Source organism: Pollachius pollachius (assembly GCF_949987615.1).
Source record: "Pollachius pollachius genome assembly, chromosome: 3".
Lineage (NCBI taxonomy): Eukaryota > Metazoa > Chordata > Actinopteri > Gadiformes > Gadidae > Pollachius > Pollachius pollachius.
The window spans coordinates 25469576-25492931 of NC_136936.1; the positions used below are offsets into that span (position 1 = coordinate 25469576).

A 23356-nucleotide genomic window follows, 5' to 3' on the forward strand; every position below is an offset into this window, starting at 1 on the left:
GGTAACACGACGAAAAGGAAACGAAATGTGTCACTGAATACCATTAGCGCCAGGCAATGCAGCATACCCAAGCTCCAGTCGGAAGAACGCAGGACAGAAAAAACAGGAATTGATCCAGTCCTCCATCCAACAGTCATTTTCAAAGGGAACAACTTACAATAGGAAGAGCCCGCGATGGATGGAAATTAAAAAGGCCATAATTGTTTACTTGTGCAAGGACATGGTCCCCTTTCAAGCTGTAGAGAGGCGCGGCTTTAACGCCATGATCAGAGCTATTGATCCACGATACAAGGTTAGCCGCAAGTACTTTACAGAAACAGAGATGCCAAAATTGTATGCCGAGCTCCGCGAAAAGGTTGAAAAAGAGCTGTGTGACTTGAAATACTTCGCAACTACAACAGACCTGTGGTCGAGCCGTACCATGGAGCCTTACCTCAGCCTGACCATTCACTATATAACGGACGATTGGAATCTTGGCAGCCGGTGTTTGCAGACGTCTACTTCCCCGCTGAACATATGGCCGAGGAGATAGCACAAGGACTCAAGGAATTGTTGAGTCATGGGGTTTTAAAGAAGAACGCCTCGTGTGTGCATCCCTACAGATAATGGATCGAATGTGGTGAAGGCAGTGTCTCTGAATGATTGGACCAGGCTGCAATGCTTCGGACACAGGTTGCACCTCGCCATCGGTAGCTTAAAACATTTTGTCCATAATATTATAATATTTTAACATTAGATAGCAGCATTTTAATGGACACTTCTGATCCGATTAGATTTCTAATCGGAATAGATCTATTCATATCATGCAATCCGAATGTACAGTAGGCCTATATATGGCATTTACAAAAGTGGTAAGCGTACGTTCATATGTCTCTTGCGCCGTTATGTTGGTCTTGACTTGTATGATATACAGTGGGGCAAAATAGTATTTAGTCAGCCACCAATTGTGCCAGTTCTCCCACTTAAAAAGATGAGAGAGGCCTATAATTTTCATCATAGGTATACCTCAGCTATGAGAGACAAAATGATTTAAAAAAAATCTAGAAAATCACATTGTCTGATTTTTAAAGAATTTATTTGCAAATTATGAAAATAAGTATTTGGTCAATAACAAAAGGTAATCTCAATACTTTGTTACATGCCCTTTGTTGGCAATGACAGATGTCAAACGTTTTCTGTAAGTCTTTACAAGGTTTTCACACACTGCTGCTGGTATTTTGGCCCATTCCTCCATGCAGATCTCCTCTAGAGCAGTGATGTTTTTGTGCCTTCGCTGGGCAACACAGACTTTCAACTCCCTCCAAAGATTTTCTATGGGGTTGAGATCTGGAGACTGGCTAGGCCACTCCAGGACCTTGAAATGCTTCTTACGAAGCCACTCCTTCGTTGCCCGGGCGGTGTGTTTGGGGTCATTGTCATGCTGAAAGACCCAGCCACGTTTCATCTTCAGTGCCCTTGCTGATGGAAGGAGGTTTTCACTCAAAATCTCACGATACATGGCCCCATTCATTCTTTCCGTCACACGGATCAGACGTCCTGGTCCCTTGGCAGAAAAACAGCCCCAAAGCATGATGTTTCCACCCCCATGCTTCACTGTAGGTATGGTGTTCTTTGGATGCAACTCAGCATTCTTTCTCCTCCAAACACGACGAGTTGAGTTTTTACCAAAAAGTTCTATTTTGGTTTCATCTGACCATATGACATTCTCCCAATCCTGTTCTGGATCATCCAAATGCTCTCTAGCAAACTTCAAACGGGCCCGGACATGCACTGGCTTTAGCAGGGGGACACGTCTGGCACTGCAGGATTTGAGTCCCTGGCGGCGTAGTGTGTTAGTGATGGTAACCTTTGTTACTTTGGTCCCAGCTCTCTGGAGGTCATTCACTAGGTCCCCCCGTGTGGTTCTGGGATTTTTGTTCACCGTTCTTGTGATCATTTTGACCCCACAGGGTGAGATCTTGCGTGGAGCCCCAGATCGAGGGAGATTATCAGTGGTCTTGTATGTATTCCATTTCCTAATAATTGCTCCCACAGTTGATTTCTTCACACCAAGCTGCTTACCTATGGCAGATTCAGACTTCCCAGCCTGGTGCAGGTCTACAATTGTGTTTCTGGTGTCCTTTGACAGCTCATTGGTCTTGGCCATAGTGGAGTTTGGAGTGTGACTGTTTGAGGTTGTGGACAGGTGTCTTTTATACTGATAAGGATTTCAAACAGGTCCCATTAATACAGGTAGCGAGTGGAGGACAGAGGAGCCTCTTAAAGAAGAAGTTACAGGTCTGTGACAGCCAGAAATCTTGCTGGTTTGTAGGTGACCAAATACTTATTTTCCACCATAATTTGCAAATAAATTCTTAAAAAATCAGACAATGTGATTTTCTGGATTTTCTTTTTTCATTTTGTCTCTCATAGCTGAGGTTTACCTATGATGAAAATTACAGGCCTCTCTCGTCTTTTTAAGTGGGAGAACTTGCACAATTGGTGGCTGACTAAATACTTTTTTGCCCCACTGTATGTAAGGGATAATGTTGTAGTACAGAACGCCGGTCATTATCGGGAAAATAAGCACAGACAGGGCGAACCGGACCCCGACGCGCAGCGGAGGTGCTCTTCGCCCTAAAGGGTATTATTTTCGATAATGACCGGCGGCGTTCTATAAATTCTCCCGCTTATTAGGCTGCTTGCTAAAAGGAAAAAATATCTTCACACGGTGTGTCTTTTTACAATTACCATTCGCAGTGTTGATCAGCAGAGAAATAGTCTGCTAATACCTGTGTGCCAGGCACGTCTGTGCGCTCTGAACGTGTGATCTTCACCGCAGCTAACATCGTGAATAAAGAAGAGAGCCGTCATTTTTCTCAAAAGTGACCTAATAGTAATGTTGCATTTGCGCTGAGAGATGTAGACTTTGCCTCTGTTCAGTTGGATATAGCCAATGCTATTTTAATGTTGCATTTGTGTTAAGTAATGTTCATTCAATCTTAATCAAGCATTACTGTGTGTGTGTGTGTGTGTGTGTGTGTGTAGATATGAAGATTATAGATTAAATTAACTAATAATATCTTACAAATTTGTCAACAGAAAAAAGCGTGAAAGACCCCCGAATCGACCGCGCGGGAGCCTTGTGCAAGAAGATTGTAAGTTATTTTTCACACTCTTGGAATGGAAGAAAAGAGTTGAAGAAAGCCCAGGCAGAGCACAATCTTCCCTTACATCGACTCATCACAGAAACACCAACAAGGTGGGGGTCACGCCAGATGGTGATCCAGAGGTTGCTTGAACAAGAGAAGGCCCTATCACAGGTACTCAGAGCAAACAGGAAAACCAGACACCTGGTACCCACTTGGCAAGATACAGACATCTTGGAATCTGTAAGCAAGACCCGTAGCCCACTACTGGAATTCACAGACGCGCTGTCTGGAGAACAGTATGTCAGTGTGTCTTACATCAAACCGGTTCTCTATCTTTTTAACAACACTGTTCTTGCTGCAGCTGATGATGACACAGAGCTGACCAAGGACATAAAAATAATCATCCTAGAGTACTTAAACGAGAAGTACTCAGTCCCAGAAACGGTTGACCTGCTGGATATGGCCTCCTTGGTCGACCGACGGTTTAAAGATGCATATATAGCTTATGACCGCCAGGAGTTCATGAAGACCAGAGCAGTGGCAGAAATTCAGTCACTGTTGGCGGTGCAAGCTGCAATGGTCACAGAGCCACACACAAGCACAGAAGTTGCAGCTGATGGTGCTGAAGGTGCTGATGTAGCTGTTGAGAGGCAAGCCAAGAGAGTGAAACGGAGCGTGGGAAGCTTTTTCAAAAAGGCCTCAGATGGCACAGCCGCTCTCGCTGACAGAAAGGCCATCGAAGTGGAGCTAAAAAGTTACCTTCAGACAACGCAGGTTGATGGAGAGACTGACCCACTGGACTGGTGGCGGCTGTACCAAGCTAATTTTCCAAGGTTGGCAAGACTGGCCCAGAAATATCACTGTATCCAGACCACAAGTGCTCCTTCTGACAGGGCATTTAGCATTGGTGGTAACATAGTTACATGCCATCGGTCTCTGTTGAAGCCAGAGACTGTGGACAAGCTTGTGTTCCTGGCGAATAATCTTTAGGTAACAAATGACAAATGGTGTAAACACAAAATCTCAGTGAGTTCCCGATCCTAAGATTTGTTGTTGTGTTGCTTTTTTAACCGAGAAGACACCAGTTTTTCTGTTCTTTGCATCTTTTTTGACCTACATTTGGTGCGTTCTGCACGGTTTTGTACTTTTTACTGTGTATGGCACAACTGTTAAGAAACTTTTATACTTGAAAGTAAACATTTTCTTTAGTTGACGTATATGTGCCTTATACTGGAAGTGTATTCTTTATTCAAAAAATGAATTGTGCTTTCATTTTTCACTTTTATGTTTTAATATCAAGTAGCTGTGCACACACTTGGAATATTTTTCTTTATTTAAAATAGCCATGCATAATACTGGACGTATTTCCCTAATTCACAGTATCCGTTTCTTAATTGACAAGACACCACCAGTTTTAATTTCATGAAGAGAAGTATGTCATTACACAGAAGATTTTTTTCTTTGTTAAAGTCCCTGCAGCTACAACATTATGTTGTATGATTACAGTTTTGCACAATAAATGTTCTCAAAACTACATACTAAGTTTCTTTCTTCTTTTGCCTTATACATTTACCAGTTTGGCTTTCCTTAGTCTATGTAACCTGTTCTGAAATGGTTCTATTATGATTTATATATCATGATATATATTGTTATCGCAATAGGCTGCAATGTATATCGCAATATGGATTTAAGGCCATATTGCCCATCCCTAACCTGAATGTGAGTCTACGCATTGTGTCATTCACAGGGAAATGCTGGCTTGCCGACAAATACCACCGGAACTTAACAGCGTATTAAATTATGTAGTTAAAGTTAATAACCACATCAAAGCACATGCCCTTAACTCGCGCCTGTTCAAGCAGCTTTGTGAGGAAATGGACGCGGAGCACAGACACCTTCTCTTACACACAGAAATAAGATGGTTATTCTGAGGGAGATCGCTGGCCAGAGTGTTTGAATTACGAGAACCGCTGCAGAGATTTCTCTCATAAAAAAAGTCACCGCTGGCAGCACATTTCTGTGACGAGGAATGGGTCGCAAAACTTGCTTACTTGTGCGACATATTCAACCTGCTCAATGAACTCAATCGGTCACTTCAGGGGAAAATGACAACTGTCTTCAAGTTGGCAGATAAAGTAGCTGCATTTAAAGCCAAACTGGATTTGTGGGTACGGCGCGTGAACAGAGGTATATTTGACATGTTTCAAACATTCGCAGTGACATCAGCCTTCATCCCCCCTCTGGTGCACGATCACCTGTCTTTGCTTTTAAACGAGTTTGAGCGCTACTTCCCAACCACAAAAGACCCACGAACTGCCAAGGAATGAATTTGCGACCCATCTGTCAACAAACCAGGGGAATCCAGCAAGAAGAAGATCAACTGTTGGAGATCGCAAATGACGGCGGCCTTACAAGTATGTTCGAACAACAACTCTGCCGGTGTTCTGGATTAAAGTCACAGCAGAATACCCTGAGATCCCCACAACAGCACTGAAAACCCTGTTGCCATTTCTGACATCCTATTTGTGTGAAGCGGGATTTTCTGCAGTGACAGCAACCAAAACAAAATTACGGAGTAGACTGGACGTAAGCAACACACTTCGGGTGTCATTGTCTCCCACTACTCCTAGATGGGACCGTCTCGTTGCAGAGAAAGAAGCTCAGGGCTACCACTGATTTAGCGGTACTGTGAGTTGTATTTTTCATGCACTTTATATTTGTTTTTGTGTTGTGTCTTAATTTGAAGGCATGTTTAAACGTTACCATAGCGACCAGAGAGTGTTAGGGGGCAGAGAGGATGTTACTCATGTTATATTGTTGGCGCAATGTTACGAGGGCGCTGCTAATAAAGTTGCATAAGAGTATACAGTGGATTCACGTTTATTATTATATTTAGGAAATACCATAGTTTTTATGCCGGTCGTATCATTTTATTTTGTGTTTTTATCCACCACACCTCAAAGGCCGGTCCGTGAAAATATTGTCTAACATTAAACCAGTCCGTGGCGCAAAAAAGGTTGGGGACCGCTGGTCTTACTGGCTAAATGGTGTCTGGGCTAACTGACGTGTGGGCTAACTGGCATGAGGGCTAACTGGTGTGTGGGCTAACTGGCGTGCTAAGTGGGTTGCGTGCTAACTGGTGGACTAAGTGTGGTGCAGGCTAACTGGCGTGTTAACTGGTGTGCTGGCTAACTGGGGTGCTAACTGGGATGCGGGCTAACTGGCGTGCTAACTGGGGTGCATGCTAACTGGTGTGCGGGCTGACTGCGTGCGGGCTGACTGGCTTGCAGGCTGACTGGCGTGCTAACTGGTGGCCTAACTGGGGTGCGGGCTAACTGGTGGGCTAACTAGGGTGCGGTGTAACTGGTGGGTTAACTGGGGTGCGGGCTAACTGGTGGGCTAACTAGCGTGCTAAATGGTGTGCGGGCTGACTGCGTGCGGGCTGACTGGCGTGCAGGCTGACTGGCGTGTGACCCACCGTCCTTGCTGCTGGGGCGCTCGCGGCTCCCGCGGTCGTCGGTCATGCTGGCCACACGCCGGACGGGGTCGGCCGAGCCGCGGTGCTCGCGCTCCCGGCTGCGCTCCTCCTTCTCGCGGCTGAAGCTGCGCTTGCCGGCCGGGAGGCGGTGGTCCCGGCGGTCGAAGCCACGGTCCCCAGGGCCGCGGTCCGAGCGCTCATAGCGGTCGCCGCGCTCCCGGCTGGAGCTGTTCCTGGAGGGGGCGTCACAGAGGGTGGCGTCAGCATTCAGTCCAATGGCGCACGTCTAAAAGTCCTATCTTGGCAAAGATTTACACGTAAAGGCAGACATACAAGCTAGGGGGGGGATTAGGCATTCGACAATGCAATAATTAACCCTAAAAAAAGCATGATATGGGGTCTTAAGACCATGAGGGGAGTGCAGCGTGCTGCAACCTCCCTGTGTGCTGGGGGGCTACCTCTGAGGCACGCGTCTGTCAGAGTCCTGGGAGGAAGGCTGCAGGGCCGAGAACCGGTTCAGGGTGCTGGTGGCTGGACGGTTACCAGAGTCGGGGGCTGGGACACACACACACACACACACACAGTCAGTACGTTTACATGCACAGCTTAATCCGATTAAAGCCATATTTCGACTATGCTCCTCAATTGGACAACTGCAATTGTCCGATTATGCATGCCGGTGAGAAAAGCGATTCATTGGCCGAAGCATGTCATGCCCCTATACGATAGGTGGCGCTAGGTGGTGGCGAACCCATTTCAACAAGTGGTAGTAGAGCCACCGGCTGACCTCTTTACGTCACCAGTAACAACAAACTCAGGCAGCATTCGAGAAAGACGTTTTCAGTAGATAGAAGGAGTCTGCATACTGGAGGAGTCCACATACGGCCGAGAGGTTGGAACAATGGAGCGTCGGAGAAATTACATGGACCCAAAGTGAACTGACAGCTGTCCCGCAAAAGAATCTGATGACTACCTGAGTCTGCGGGGTTGGGCTTGGTGGTGGAGCCTCCGCTACTGCCCTTGCCCCAGTTGCCCCACGTGTCGCTGCTCGGGGCGAGCACCTGGTTGTCCAGGACTGGAGCCTGACGGCAACACAGAGGAGGAGAAAAGGATTTTGTGTCGTCAAGCAAGACATTTGGTTTAGGGTAGCGATTCCCTTTTTTGTGGTAATATTTTATAACTTTGGCTATACGAGTAATGTTATGTCCTCAAATACAGTCATAAAATCTATGCTACTAAACCACTGTAAATTAAGCATTTGAAATGCAATGCGTCTTTGCACTTCGATTTAGTTCATTTTAAGTCTCCTTTTCTTGTGTTCCTCTTATAAATGTATGATTTTATATTAATGCCTTGTTAAAGGGAGCCTGAGACTCAAGCATCTCATTGCTTTTTCTTTAATTGTTGTGAATATGACTAATAAACAACCTTGAAAAACAGCCACATCCTTTGTTTAAAAATGATGCATCTTAAAGTGAAGGCAATAAAAATGACTACCTACAGTTTTTTTTATGAATATGCCGGTCCTTGAACAAAAAATGTTGGGAACCCCTGGGTTAGAGGATCTATTTAAAGTTGTTCTTAAAGGGATACTTCACAGATTCAGAACCGGCGTTCTTTCATTATAAAATCGCTATTGGAATATAAAAAAAAAGTTATTTTTCCCTCAGTCTAACCAGTCTTCCCTTGGCCCAGTTTTCCTGATCTAATTTTCTCCTGAGATGACGTCAAATGACGCGTTTGACGTCATCTCTGGAAACTTTGCTTGCCTGCTAGAAGCGCCGAGGACTACAAACCACTGGTTCCGCAAATTTGTTAGCCCACCAATAAGGAATGAGGGGGGCGGGAGCTCGCGTACGAGATTTAAACACAATGTCCACCATGTTTCTTCTCCACTTAGCCAGAGAACAAATTTGCAATGTGAAACAGCCAAGGTGGATTTTGAAAATCTATTGTTGGATTCGGACATTCGGGGGGTTTTGTACTAGCCATAATACAGCCAGGAAGAATTGACACCAATAGAGGAGGAGGCTACTGCGGCTGCAGCTGAACAAGCTTTGCCTGTTGCCGGGGAAGAGGAGCTGCCGGAGCGCGCCGGTTTGCTCTGTTCGCCTAGACACTCACAGAGTCCCTGTGCTTCAGTGAATTTCAGCGATGCCAGTTTCTTCTACAACAAATGGCTGAATCTGGCGAGGACGGGCCGTGTGTAACCTCTCACTCAGGCTTTACGCATTATCTGAACAGTTTAGTATTGGATACTTATGTCTGGACCCAGAAAGTGAACTGGAAACGCCTTCCAAAGCCCGCCTGGAGAAACAGACGTCTGAGCATAGAGTAAGTGTTTTTTTTTTTTTACTAACACATTGGCTACAATAGTTTTGAGTCCTGGGGAACGTGACAATGTAGTTATCCGAAAGTAGCCGATCGTATTGGCAGAGCATAGGCTACGTTACTTTAGCTTGAAGTCTGTAATGCTGTATAGGCTACTCAAGGGATAATTTATCTTGCTTTGCTAATGTTGTTCTCTTTCTTTCTTAGACAGTATCGGCTTCCTGTGTTGTCCAGGTCATCAGAGCTAATTACCCAGCACAAAGATGGGCAGTACCGTGGCTACCAGGAGACAGTAGATGCTCAAGATGAGCTGTGACTATTTTGACTCTACCAAATGCACCCTACACGTTTTATTTTTGTAAATAGTTATATTTTTTCATGAATAGAACTTCAAATTCATGTTGGTTGTTTTGATTTGTTTACTGACCCAAGTGCTGTTATACTAAAGTAGGCCTACTGTATAAGATAAACAATTTTTTCAACTGGTGAGAAAAGGTTGAGTACAAATACTTGATATGCTGAGCTACTGTAATCAGCAAATGTTTTTATGCTGTACAGTAATATACAAATGATGTGTTTGAAAAAACGAGAGCAGAAGTCCAAACTAGTCAACGTATCACAGGCTATGTTTACACAAAGTTTGCTCGCGCTACCACTCGCGCTAGAATAATGGGTCCTTCCCCCTCGTAACGGAAACAGGCGGGCGGTGCAGCGAGCGCAATGCACTGTGGGAGTTGGAGGATCTCTTACTTCTGAACCAGAGAGACACTTTCTGCCTTTTCTCAGGCTAGGGTGAACCGATTTCAATTTCTTTTGCACATTTATAATACGAATTATTTACCTCATATAACCTTCATATCTGTGAAGTATCCCTTTAATGTTTTGGTTTAAATTGATTGATTTGGAACCCTCTTCTCTAGGCGGGGAGCTGTAAGGCCCACCTTGGTGATCTTGCTGAGACGCAGGGCGTCCAGGGGCCTGCTCTTTGTGGTGATGGGCACCGTGTTCCAGCCCTCGTCCTGGGGCTGGCTGCCCCGGCCGGGGGTATGATGTCCTCCGCGGCCCTCGCGGCCTCCACCTCCTCCTCCTCCTCTTCCTCCTCCTCCTCCCATGCGGTCTCCGCCGCTGGACTTGGAGAGAATGGCCTGCTGGACTTTCATCTGCTCGCGGTGCTCCTCCAGCTCTGCATCCTTGTGGATCTGGTCGATGGTCTTGGGCCCCTGCTCCCCTCGCCGGGGCACCCAGAGGTTCTGGGGGGACAGAAATAGCCATGAGCCCGGAGCTGCTCGTGCCCCGGCCCTGGACCATGCAACCTGCGCATGCATGTGTGTGTTTGAGTGTACATGTGTGTATGCGTACGCGTTTGTGTGTGTGTTTGAGTGTACATGTGTGCACATGCGGATGTTTGTGCATATGTGCGCGTTTGGTGTATGCGTGTGCTACCCGTCGGAGATCCAGCACGTCCTGCAGCATGAAGCGGATCCTGGAGGTGGTCTTTCTCTCCTTGATGATCTTCTCCATCTGGTTGAAGTACTGCTCCATCCGGGGCTGAGACAGGGACACCAACCAACACATTACTACAGCACCCAACACATCACTACAGGGACACCACCCAACACATCACTACAGGGACACCACCCAACACAACACTACAGGGCACCGTTCTAACACATCACTACAGGGACACCAACCAACACATCACTACAGGGACACCTCCCAACACATCACTACACCACCACCCAACACATCACTACAGGGATAGAACCCAACATCTCACAACAGGGACAGCACCCAAAACATTACTACAGGGACACCACCCAAAACATCACTACAGGGACAAAACCCAGCACATTACTACAGGGACACCACCCAACACATGACTACACCACCCAACACATGACTACAGGGACACCACCCAAAACACATCACCACAGGGACACTACCCCAACACATTACTACAGGGACACTACCCAACAAATTAATACACCATCCAACACATTACTACACCATCCAACACGTTACTACACTACTCACGCCTTAGGCAGGTGAAATCACCAGATGTATGCATGTTGTCATCATGACAATCTAGCTTTACTCTTTGCTTCAACCTATTCAACATGGTGAATCTGTATAGTTCAGGTCCCTTCAACATAACTAAGACCTCACACTGCTTTACCATGCATTTAACCTCCATCATAACTAGATTCCCTGGAAGAAGGGATCCCCTACTATGCGTTCCTTCTCAAGATTTCCTCCTTGCTAATTCAAATGATTTTTTTCTTGCCCTTGTGGGGGCTTGGGTAAAGGGGGGTGTCATAAACATTTCGCCTGTTAAGCCCTTTGAGACTGTAATGGTGATAAAAGAAAAAAATCGAATTGAACTATACCTAGACTAAACCATAAAGAAAAAGGCCATCTTGGTCTGTCACGGACAAACGTTAGAGATAGTGATGCAGACATCCCAGCCTTAGTGCGTTCATACACGTCCACAAATGTGTGCGCATCACATCATACAGTGTGGCCCCGAACCAGAGATGTGGACTCGAGTCACATGACTTGGACTCGAGTCATGATTTTGATGACTTCAGACTCGACTTGACAAAATTACGCATGACTTGCGACTCGACTTAAGACTTGACTGCTATTGACTTGAGACTTGACTCGGACTTTGCCTCTTTGACTTGTAATGACTCGACATGTCTTGAGTCAATAACATTTATTGTTTTAGATATCTAACATATTTCCCCCCTAGAGGGCTAGACACCCAAGACGCATTCACTTCCGTGCGTTTTGAGTTGGTCCCATTGAAGCCGTCTGGCCAGCCTCTGACAATTAAGACATCGTAACTAAATCATTGTTCAACCCTTTACCTTCGTTCAAAAAATTAAACAAATCTACACTCGTATCTTCAATAATATTTTCGATATCATTTATGCTTTCTTCAGAATCACAGTTTAAGTTTCATATCGGCTTCGTTTCAGTTGGTCTCATTGATTTACGTTGACGCTGGAGGTGAGGACGTTCAGCAGTGTTGCCAGATTGGACGTTTTTTACCGCCCTATTGGGCTACTTTTAACAACATAAGATTTCTGCGCATGCGCATATCATAACACTTTTGAAGACAGAAACAATGAATAGATTATAACTGTATTGATAAGAAATGACACTGTACATTAGAGTGATATGTTGAAATTATGATCAATAGCTTAATAATGACATTATTAAGTAAAAATACATGGTGACTTGTTCAAGACTTGAAAAAGTTTGGGACTTGGACTTTGACTCGACTTGGCTTTGGTGTGACTTTGACTTGGACTCGACTTGGCTTTGGTGTGACTTTGACTTGGACTCGACTTGCCTTTCCCCGTCTTGACTTGGGACTCGACTTGGACTTGACTGCTAAGACTTGGGACTTACTTGGGACTTGCCAAACAGTGACTTTGTCCCATCTCTGCCCCAGTACACACAAACACATACACATCCCCAACAACATCCTCACACCCAACACCAACACACACATCCACCCAACAACACCCACCCACACACATCCACCCAACAACACCCACACACCCCCCCAACAGCACACACCCCCCGCAACAGCACACACCCCCCGCAACAGCACACACATACACACACACCAAACAACACCCACCCACATAGACCCCCAACAACACCCACACACTCACACACACCCAACAACACCGACAAACACCCATACCCCGAAAAACACACACCCACACACACACCCATACCCCGAACAACACACACACACACACACACACCCCCACCTTGGCCTTCTCAAAGTCCAGGTCCTTGCCGATGGTGGAGAGCAACCGGCACAGGCACTCCACGGACTCCTCGTCGTGGTTCTTCAGCAGCTTGACGATGCAGTCGTGCATGATGACCTCCGTCAGCATCTTGAGCTTGAACAGCTCGCCGATGAACTTGATGTTGCCCAGCGAGCGCCGGCGGGCCTTGTCCTTCGCCTCCTCCAGCGCGTCCTTCAGCTTCTGCTTCTCGCCCTGGACCCGAGAGAGAGGGGGAGAGTGGCTGCGTTAGGGACACCCCCGGAGCTCACAAAAGGGATCTGTTACGTTCTTGTCTAAAACCCTCCCAACCTGGGCGGCAGTAGCTCAGGAGGTTGAGCGGGTTGCCTGGTAACTGGAAGGTTGCTAGTTCAATCCTAGCAGAGTGTTGAGGTTTCCCTGAGTAAGACGCCTTACCCTGACTGGTCCTGAGGAGCTGGCTGTCGCCCTGCTTGGTTGACTCTGCTGTCGGTATGTGAATGTGTGAATGAATCGTTGTGACTTGCTTTAGTTAAAAACGCAAAATCCCCTAAAATGCATAAAACCCAGACAGCAGACCACAGATGTGCGTTTCTATTCTGTTTTGCCTTGCACTGTTTCTGTTTATTTGTGTAGTTTGAGTCAGGGGACGACCACAGTCTGAGGGGGATCAGGTGAGCAGTGGTGTGTGGTGGTCCGCCCCGCCGGTGAACAGTTATGTGTGGTGGTCTACCGGGCCGGTGAACAGTGGTGTGTGGTGGTCTACCTGGCCGGTGAACAGTGGTGTGTGGTGGTCTACCGGGCCGGTGAACAGTTTGGTGTGTGGTGGTACGCCAGGCCGGTGAACAGTTTGGTGTGTGGTGGTACGCCAGGCCGGTGAACAGTTTGGTGTGTGGTGGTCCGCCAGGCCAGTGAAGAGTTGTGTGTGGTGGTCCCCCGGGCCGGTGAACAGTGATGTGTGGTGGTCCCCCGGGCCGGTGAACAGTGATGTGTGGTGGTCAACCCTACCTCAGAGGCGGCGTCCAGCTCCTTCTGCTTCTTCTCAAAGAACTCATCGTCGTCCTTGTCCTTCTCAAACTCCTTCTGGCAGCGGTTCAGCAGCAGTTTCCGGAAGTTCACCGTCTGCCCTGGTTTGTCCGTGGTGGCGACTTTGAGCTGGGGGGAAACACACCAGTTAACACACCCATCTCAGGTCTGATCGGTGATCCTCTTCGTTGTCCCTGGTTGATAATGCGAGGAAAGTATGAAGTAGATGCCTTCTAAAGTTAGGGTTTGGGGCTGTGGCTCTAAAAACTGTAATTCTGCTTTACTGTAACACTCGCGCTTGTCTTATGAGTGATGTCCCATCCAGCCTAGTGTATTCATTTTCAGGTGCACATTGCATTATAAATACGACCCCATTGTTCCATCGAAAAATATGAAGTAATGGGTACAAAAGAAGATCTATTTGCTACATACTTTCCCCACACATGAATGAAGCGGGGAGGCAGACGTGCAAGTTGCCGAAGCAAGGCTAAATGGAGGCTTAACAGAGGATAAGCATGCCCCTGGGGTGACAACAGGAGCAGCCACCTACCCCCAAGAGGCAGCGGCACATGTTGGCGTAGGCCACGGAGAAGTTGGGCTCCGAGATGGCCTTCTCGAAGATGAGGTCGATGACTCCCTTCAGCCGCTCCTCTGTGTCGATCTGGAGCTCCATCACCTGCTTCATTAGCGCCTGGAACATCTGCGGCGTCAGCTTGTTGAGCACGCTGCGCACACGCTTGAACAGCTCCTGGGTCTTAAGGTGCTCGGGGTCCTCCCCCTCGCCCGCCGCCTCCTCTGGCTCACGCCCACCGGCCCGCGTGGCCTTCTTCACGCCTGGCTTCCAGGCCTTTTCCGCCTTGTTCAGCTGCACGTCCTCGCCCAGGGACATGCTGGTGATGATCTTGCGCGGCCCCTTCCCCTGCTGGAGGCGGCGCGGCCCGGCCATGTTCATGCCCATGCCCATGCCTGGAGGCTACAGGCGGGGGACAGAGGTTAGGCACTGAACGACATGAAACCCACTGGAACCCCCCAAAGACATGAAACCCACTGGAACCCCCCAAAGACATGAAACACACTGTAACCCCCCAACGACATGAAACACACTGGAACCCCCCCTAATGACATGAAACACACTGGAGCCTCCCCCTAACGACATGAAACACACTGGAACCCCCCAAAGACATGAAACACACTGGAACCCCCCCCTAATGACATGAAACACACTGGAACCCCCCAAAGACATGAAACACACTGTAACCCCCCAACGACATGAAACACACTGGAACCCCCCCTAATGACATGAAACACACTGGAGCCTCCCCCTAACGACATGAAACACACTGGAACCCCCCAAAGACATGAAACACACTGGAACCCCCCCTAATGACATGAAACACACTGGAGCCTCCCCCTAACGACATGAAACACACTGGAACCCCCCAAAGACATGAAACACACTGGAACCCCCCCTAACAACATGAAACACACTGGAACCCCCCAAAGACATGAAATACACTGGAACCCCCCAAAGACATGAAACACACTGGAACCCCCTAAAGACATGAAACACACTGGAACCCCCCAAAGACATGAAACACACTGGAACCCCCCCTAACAACATGAAACACACTGGAACCCCCCAAAGACATGAAACACACTGGAACCCCCCCTAACAACATTAAACAAACTGGAACCCCCCAACCACATGAGACACACTGGAACCCCCCAACGATATGAGACACACTGGAACCCCCCAACCACATGAGACACACTGGAACTCCCAACGACATGAAACATACTGGAACCCCCAACGTCATGAAACACTCTGGAACCCCTCCAACGACATGAAACACACTGGAACCCCCAATTGAATGGTTGGCCACTTACAGGTCCTCTGCCTCCGCCGCCTCCTCCTCCTCCTCCACCAACACCTCCTCCTCCTCCGCCTCCTCCTCCTCCTCCTCCGCCGCCTCCCATGCCAGACCTGCCACTGAAGGTGGCGAAGGCGGGCGTGAAGTCAGGGCCAAAGTTCATGCCAGGGCAGCGAATGAGCTCGGACTGGCGCAGAGGGGTCTTATTGGCCTGTCAGAAAGGAAGGAACATGAGGAGAGTGGTCTACTGAAGATCTAGTGTCCGAGGTCACATTAAAGTGAAGATGAGCTGGGCCTTCAGTGAACCTGCTGTGTTCTGTGTGGTCTACTGAGGGTCTGTGTATGGTCTAGTGAACCCGCTGTGTTCTGTGTGGTCTACTGAGGGTCAGTGTAGGGTCCAGTGAACCAGCTGTGTTCTGTGTGGTCTACTGAGGGTCAGTGTAGGGTCCAGTGAACCCGCTGTATTCTGTGTGGTCTACTGAGGGTCAGTGTAGGGTCCAGTGAACCCGCTGTATTCTGTGTGGTCCACTGAGGGTCAGTGTAGGGTCCTGAGGTTCCCCAGGAAAAACAGTTGCACACTGTTGAAGATGAGCTCGGCCTCCAGTGCAACCAGAGCACATTTATCGTTTTTAAACATGGATTCAACTTGACATGAAGGATAATGGAAAAAAAAACTACAAAAAAAAAAAACTACTATTCAAGGCATCTCCATAAGAATCGGTGCACAGCATAAACCCTCTAGATTGAATAACATCAACCTTGCCATTCATCTGTAAATGTTTGTGTACTGGTATGTGTACTTATGTGTGTTTACGCTTGTACGCGTTTGGTGCGTGAACTGGTGCGTATGTGTACTGTTGCGTGTGCCTGTGTACGTGTGTAAATATGTACCCGTGTATGTATGCGTGTGTGTGTACTTGTGTGGGTACTGGTGTGCATTTTACTGTTGTGGGTACCGGTGCTCGTACTGTTGTGCGTGAATGTGTACTGGTGTGCGTGCGTGTACTAGTGTGTGTGTGTACTGGTGCGTGTACTGGTGTCCGTGTACGTGTGTGTACTGGTTTGTGAGTACATGCATGTATGTTTGAGTGTGTACTGGTGTGTGTGTACGTGTGTGTGTGTGTGTACTGTTGCACATGTACTGATGCGCCTGTACATGTACGTGCGTGTACGTGTGTGTGTGTATGTGTGTGTGCGTACGTGTGCGTGTATGTGTACTGGTGTAAATGTGTGTGTATGTGTGCATGTGTACTGGTGTGTGTGCATGTGCGTGTGTCAACACCTTATCCAGCACTACGTCGGTGATGGCTGGCAGGCCTTCAGGCTTGCTCATGCAGGCCGAGATGAAGCGGCATTTCAGCAGGAAGTCCCGGTCGTACTTCTTCTTCTCCTCGGGATCCAGGGGCTTCCATTGTTCTGGACGGGGGAGGACAGGGAGAGTCAGTCTAGGCTGAGAGGGGAGGACAGGGAGTCAAGTCTGGGCTGTTACACGTGAGGAGCCAACACAGATGCTCTTAGACTGAAACTGGACCTCCTACATCTTCCACAGTTTGAGGTTCTCCCTCTGCTCTATGGTCCCGTTATGATCCTCATTCAAATCATTCCTCAAGTTCATAGATGTTGAAGGAACCGCAGCCAGGGCTTTTTGATGGACACTGTTCTTAATAACCAGCTTACACAAGATATTTAGCAGGACCGTAGGCGGATCATGTGTCCTGCTCCCATCTCACTCTCAAGTTCTACCTTTTCTCTGATACTCATTTCTGCCCATCAAGAGCTACAACCAGAAAGCCGGGCCCACGTTTTAGAGGAACCTAAAGAACAGAGATAAAGAGGGATCGAGAGGAGTCCTCATCCAGTGAGGAACGATTCCCAGGAAACAAGCTGTTCAGTGACTCCAGTAGGGTATGGAGGACAGAAGAGAGGGCAAATATCAGCAACTTTTTGCGTAACGTCCATTTACTTTAAGGATAATTCCGGTATTTTGAACATTGAGCCCCCTTTCTGGTTTGTCTAGGATGAAATAGAGTGGTTAACACCGGAATTTTGAATATTGGTCCTGTCTTGAGTATTTGGCTAATTTCGAATCACCCCTCCCAGCTTCACAATGGCTGGCTATGTGCATTCAAAAACACCCCTATATGTTCTTTTTCAGAAATGTGAAACTCTTCGAGTGGTTAGTGGTGTTCGTTGATGATTCTAATCAAGTATCGTAGCGAAATACAGTTTCTGTCGTGTTTTATTTGGCATTTTGTAAATGAAACGGAAACAGGACTGGAACCGGAAACGGTTCCGGTCCTGTACTCTGTTCGCTCGGTTCTCCGTATCAACAGTAGGGCTAGAACCAAGCGAAAAGACTAAAACCACCCCCCTTTCCATTTTCGGAAAGGGGGAAACACTGTTTTGCGCAAGCTACACAGTAAAAATATGCGACAGAGGGCTTGAGTCGTCACCACTGCGTCGCCCGCAGAGGGTGTCCGCAAGGAAGCAGTGGCAACGCAAAGCTACGTAACGGTAGTTACGTGACTGCGAGGTAGTGTTGTCACGATACTGGATTTTTTAACTTTGATACAATACCTTGAAAAATATTGATATTCTATACCATTTTTGATATCACAGGGAAAACAAAAGAAAGATTGTTGTGCAAATTAAACATTCAATGTGGAAACTACTTGGTTAGAATGGATAAAGCTATAACAGCATAAATGGAAGATAACATTTCCACCTGAAATAATGATCAGTTGGTCATTATCAGTTGGTAGCCCTGTAGTACTATCAGACACAAACAGGTTATATATCTTGAGAAGCCATTTTACAATTTTGACACTTGTCCCCTCTATTGATAGCCTGGTCCTACCAGACTCTCGTACTTAATTTTATTTGCACAGAGAGTCTGGACCCACTCAATTGACTAACGTTAACTCACTTGAAGGCGGGTGTCTGTTGGAAGTTTAAAACTATTGGATCTGCCCAGTGCCACTCTGGATCTGCCATAACCAATCGCTAACGTTTGGCCGGGAATCAAGCTGCGCGCAGGCTGTAAACAAACCAAACACCGTGCGTGAAGATGTCTGTCAACGAGAGCTGACTTCAATGTCGTTGTTCTCACCCACTCCCTCTGCTCGCTAATTGGACGCACAAACTTTGGACGGAAAAAAAACAGGAATATACCGCACACCCAGACGTAGTACTGATGGGAAATTAAAATTGAGCAGAAGTACTTAGGCGGGCGGAGCCAGGCTACTCTATTGAAAGTCCAGGGCAAATTTAATTGAATGACACCAAGCCAAAATCTCGCAAATACACCATATGGCCACCAGATAGCGATGAAGGACATGTGATCTGATTGAAGGCAATTTACAGATTTCCTCAGAAACCTTTTCTTTCTTAGTCATTGATTGTAAACACCATGTTTAGTGGCATGAAGTTTCATGTTTCATGAAAAAGTTTCATGAAAAGGATCGCTATTGCTGTGCATTTGCATTTATGAAACCCAAACCTTGTTCTTGCATATGGGTAAAACTTCTTTTGATTTTCCTTGGTAATTTGCCTCAAAGCCAAAGCACTTCTAAACAGCACTCCTTCCGTTTTCTTTCTCTATCTAAACCGGTCGTGGAGGCGCTGCACTTGACATGCTAGCTGTGTTGGCTCACTGGTAGCTAACTAAGTCACACAACATTGAGACTAGTGCACTGCCAGAGACCGCGAGTGAGTGAGAGGAGGCGGGGCTATGTGGGTGCTGATGTGTCGGTTAACTCGCTGTCCAAGAGAAGAGAGCGAGAAAGTGCAGCTGATATTTGTGTATTGATACTTGAGAGGATGATTATTGAAATAGGAGCAAAAGATTCCAGAATGTTTTACTTCATGGACATGACAAAGAATATTTAATTCAAGCTACGTTACGATATTAGACTGAATTTATTGATAATGTAAAACATTTAAAAAAATGAAGACCTCTGCGAAAAAATGCAAGACTTTAAAGATGAAATTCAATACTTTGAAGGCCTTCATTTGGGAAAATGAAATGTAAAACTTTTTTAATGCTTTTAAGACTCCACTGGTACCCTGAGGTAGTCACAAAAGCTTTGGACGTGCTTATAGCCTTTTCATCTAGATTCTGTACTTGAGGTCAAAGGATCTAAATGCAACGTTAATTGCACTTTAAAGACCGATTGGTTTATTTTTACAAAAACACTTTTTAAAAGAAAGAGGTTCAATAGTATAAGCTAAGTAGTGAAAATAGCCTATCCTCTCCTGCTAGGACAGACACTCATGTTGGAGTACAGACATACAGGAACAGCATTTTTGATACCATCTATAGCAGAACTGGCCTGGGATCATAAAGGTGAAAGAAGAGCAGATTGTCAAACCAAACCGATATCTGGGACAAACCAAGCGTGACTCACCTGGACCATTCCACTACTAGTACAGGGGTTGTGAAACCAGCGTTCTGCTGGGATCAAATTTATAGGGGCCAGGGGAGGGGGGACAACACCTACCCTCTTTGTACTGGTACTTTTTGTCCGCAGCAGACTTGGGGGAGAGGGGCTGGGTCTTCTCTGCGTCCAGCTTCTTATCCTTGTCCTCCTTGTCCTCCCAGCTGAGGTCTGCGTCCTCCGGGCCGTGCGTGGTCGCTGTGGAGGGGGGCGTGGGGGTCAGGGCCAGGGGCTCCTGCTCTGGGGAGACCTCAGTCACCTGCTCCTGCTACAACCCGAAGGGAACCCACAGTAAGACCCAAACCGGGGACATTCATGTGTTGAAACAATGTGTTTGGATTTTAATTTTTTTTCAGACAAAACAAGGAAAGAGATCTCAGTGAGGTACAACCATACACCTTTAAAACAAAGAAAGAAGTGGTGCAATTAAGACATTCATTGTGGGAAATTTGGCGTTTCCGCAAAAGACTCAAGACTCACCCGTTCTGAGTTCCCCTAGACTCTGCATAGCCACCCCGTCCCACCCCTCCGACTTATTGTATGTTGTACGTACTGGCACTTAATGTACTATATTGTATGCTGTATTTAATTATGGTGCTTAGTTGTGTAGCATTTTATCTTTGTTGTATACAGGGAATGGGTTGACCTTGCGATTGTTAGTGCTTAGCAGTCGGTTCTATGAACATCCTTACTGTACCACAGTGATATATTGTTGTTTCTCCTTCTGACAAATATACTTATATTGTAAGTCGCTTTGGATGAAAGCGTCCATTGTAAATTAAAATGCAACAAATATGTACACAAAAAAGCACAAAAATAAATGCAATTAGGATGAAACTAAGTCCTTCAATATATTGGTATACATGCAGCAGTCAGAACCGCTCCACATCGAGGACTTCAGCAGCCTGGCCAAGCCTTCCACACAGTGGGTGCACTACCAGCTCAACACACACACCTCTTTGAAGGCATCCAGGAGGTCGCCCACGGCCTCCTTCTTGTTCAGCTCCTTCATCTTCCTCTTCTTCTTTGGCACGGACACAGCAGCTACAGGAGACCAGAACAGTAACATGTTAGATACACCTAGCATCTGCTGAGGTTCAAATGCATCCCCATTTGAAATATTCAGTAACACAAGAATGGGAAAACATTTCAATTCAGTTGGATAAGCATATAAAAACAAATATCTTGGAATGCACGTGGAAACAGACCCTGACATACTAGGACTTAAAAAATACAGAATATGGGATGCACTTGTGTCATGTGATCAGGGCAAGGAGAGGTGTCATGTGATGGGAGAAGGAACAGCCTTCATTCTGACATGGTCATGTCACTTGGAAAGAATGAGACCTTTGACGAGCTTGGAGCAGATCATTGGGGTCAGAGCAGCTTGTGGTGGGTCTAAGGCAGTGGTTCTCAACCTTTTTTGAGCAAACGCCCCCCTGACCTTACCCTGATCCTCTGGCGCTCCCCCCAATACATGTTTTTTAATAAACTAACAACCCACTCACACTTGTGTTATATTGCTTAAAGACGTCATTACACCGTTTTTCATTGATTTTGCGGTGGTCAATAATAGCAATGAATGCCCTCTGAGTCGGTTTTGGGGAAAAATATATAAATAAATATTGATGAATATTCATGAGATGCAAATGGGGGGGGAGAGAGAGAGAGAGAGAAAGAAAGAGAGAGAGAGATCTCTTGGCCAAGAAAGAAGAGTTGAGGAACAAATGGTTGGATTGAACATTCATTCACCGTGACCGCGGCCCGGGCACTCCCGCGACTCCCGGCCGCCACGTCTCCCATCGTGCCCCGGCCTTCGTACCCCGCGGCCCGGGCACCGTGACCTGGGGCACCGCGACCGTGGCCACGGCACTCCCAGGTCTCCCGCGACTCCCGCCGTGCCCCGTGAACCAATGAATGAATGGCCCGGGAACAGTGGGCACCGCGGCCCGGGAACCGCGGGCACCGTGAGCGCGGCCACGGCACTCCCGCGTCTCCTGCCGTGCCCCGTGAATGAATGAATGGCCCTGGAACTGCGGGCACCGTGACAGCGGGCCAGGTACCGCAGCCACCGCAACCCGGGAACCGTGGACACGGCACTCCCACGTCTTCCGCTGTGCCCCGTCAATGAATGAATGGCCCGGGAACCGCGGGCACCGTGACAGCGACCAAGGCAATGCGGGTACCGCAGCCCGGGAACCACGGCCCAGGCAACGCGGGCACCGCAAAAACTGATCGCTCGCAGAGGCCTAATTAGGCCTATATATTTTGTAGCCTATTTGAAATGCAACAGTCTTTTCGTGGAGACTATGCTTAAAGCAGCTGGAACTGAATAACAGCAAGAGGAAGGAGGAAAACAGGCTATGAAACAAAATTATTAGCCCATTACTAGCCCATGTTTGATTGTGTTGTGTTGGTTATTGAACTGTTAACCCGCGAACTTGGGTTATGTTTATCAGCGTTACTATGGAGATCATGACGAAAGCTGATGTAACGGGAGTCCGGGCGTGTGCAGGACCGAACCGCGCTATGTGAACACTGTTACACTGAGCATAGGCTATTTATTTCAGGTAGCCTATTTTTGCACCAAAACTATTTGAAAACCAGGAAAGTTTAAAATCCCCCCCCAAAAAAAGATTGAGAAACCATGGCCTAAGGTGAGGGTACCTCCTCTGAATTCAGCGTCACAGGATGTAACCCTCATTCAAAGCTGAGGATAAGAAAAACGACCAAATACGACACTTTAGTCCCTATCTATCTGTAACGATAGAGGGTCACTATAGCGTAGAGTCTGTAACGATACAGGGACACTATAGCGTAGGGTCTGTAACGATACAGGGACACTATAGCGTAGGGTCTGTAACGATACAGGGACACTATAGTGTAAGGTCTGTCTTTAAAGATCTCGTATTATACAATACTTTTCTGGTCTTAATTTCTTATTAATGACTCCTATAGAGCAACCTGACATGAATCACAGCACAAAAAACGATGTAGATTTTCGGGAAACTCTCCCTCTCATCTGGGCGCTTTCAGCATTCTCTGTCAACACTCGGCTTCGTCCTTCTCCGCCCCCTCGCCCCCCTCCTGCCAACCCCCACTCCGTTGTGATTGGTTACCTTCCGGAAGAGCATGTTGCAGCATTACCATACATGGAAAATCCGGATTGTTCAACGTAGATAAATCCCAGAAATTTGAACAAGTGAATCGCGACTGGCGTCCCTAGTGTTTAGCGCTCTGCACAGCCACCCCAGACGGTCAGCAGGGAATACCTCTAAATGCATGTACGTCATTATTT

The 23356-nt window shown here is 47.2% G+C and overlaps 1 protein-coding gene across 6 annotated transcripts in view; it reads right to left on the minus strand.

The window, feature by feature from the left end:
- The window catches only part of LOC307073693 (eukaryotic translation initiation factor 4 gamma 1-like), a 71260-nt gene that overhangs the window by 8536 nt on the left and 39368 nt on the right, over nucleotides 1-23356 (minus strand). For all 6 annotated transcript variants that reach the window (XM_079733618.1, XM_079733620.1, XM_079733617.1 and 3 more), the window contains 12 exons: nucleotides 21014-21102; nucleotides 20122-20326; nucleotides 16905-17038; nucleotides 15639-15833; nucleotides 14302-14724; nucleotides 13734-13880; nucleotides 12729-12962; nucleotides 10384-10488; nucleotides 9882-10190; nucleotides 7583-7691; nucleotides 7068-7164; nucleotides 6610-6842 (listed from right to left, as the gene is read on the minus strand). In XM_079733618.1, the coding sequence (XP_079589744.1) occupies nucleotides 6610-6842; nucleotides 7068-7164; nucleotides 7583-7691; nucleotides 9882-10190; nucleotides 10384-10488; nucleotides 12729-12962; nucleotides 13734-13880; nucleotides 14302-14724; nucleotides 15639-15833; nucleotides 16905-17038; nucleotides 20122-20326; nucleotides 21014-21102 (2280 nt within the window). The remainder of the gene's footprint in view (nucleotides 1-6609; nucleotides 6843-7067; nucleotides 7165-7582; nucleotides 7692-9881; nucleotides 10191-10383; nucleotides 10489-12728; nucleotides 12963-13733; nucleotides 13881-14301; nucleotides 14725-15638; nucleotides 15834-16904; nucleotides 17039-20121; nucleotides 20327-21013; nucleotides 21103-23356) is intronic.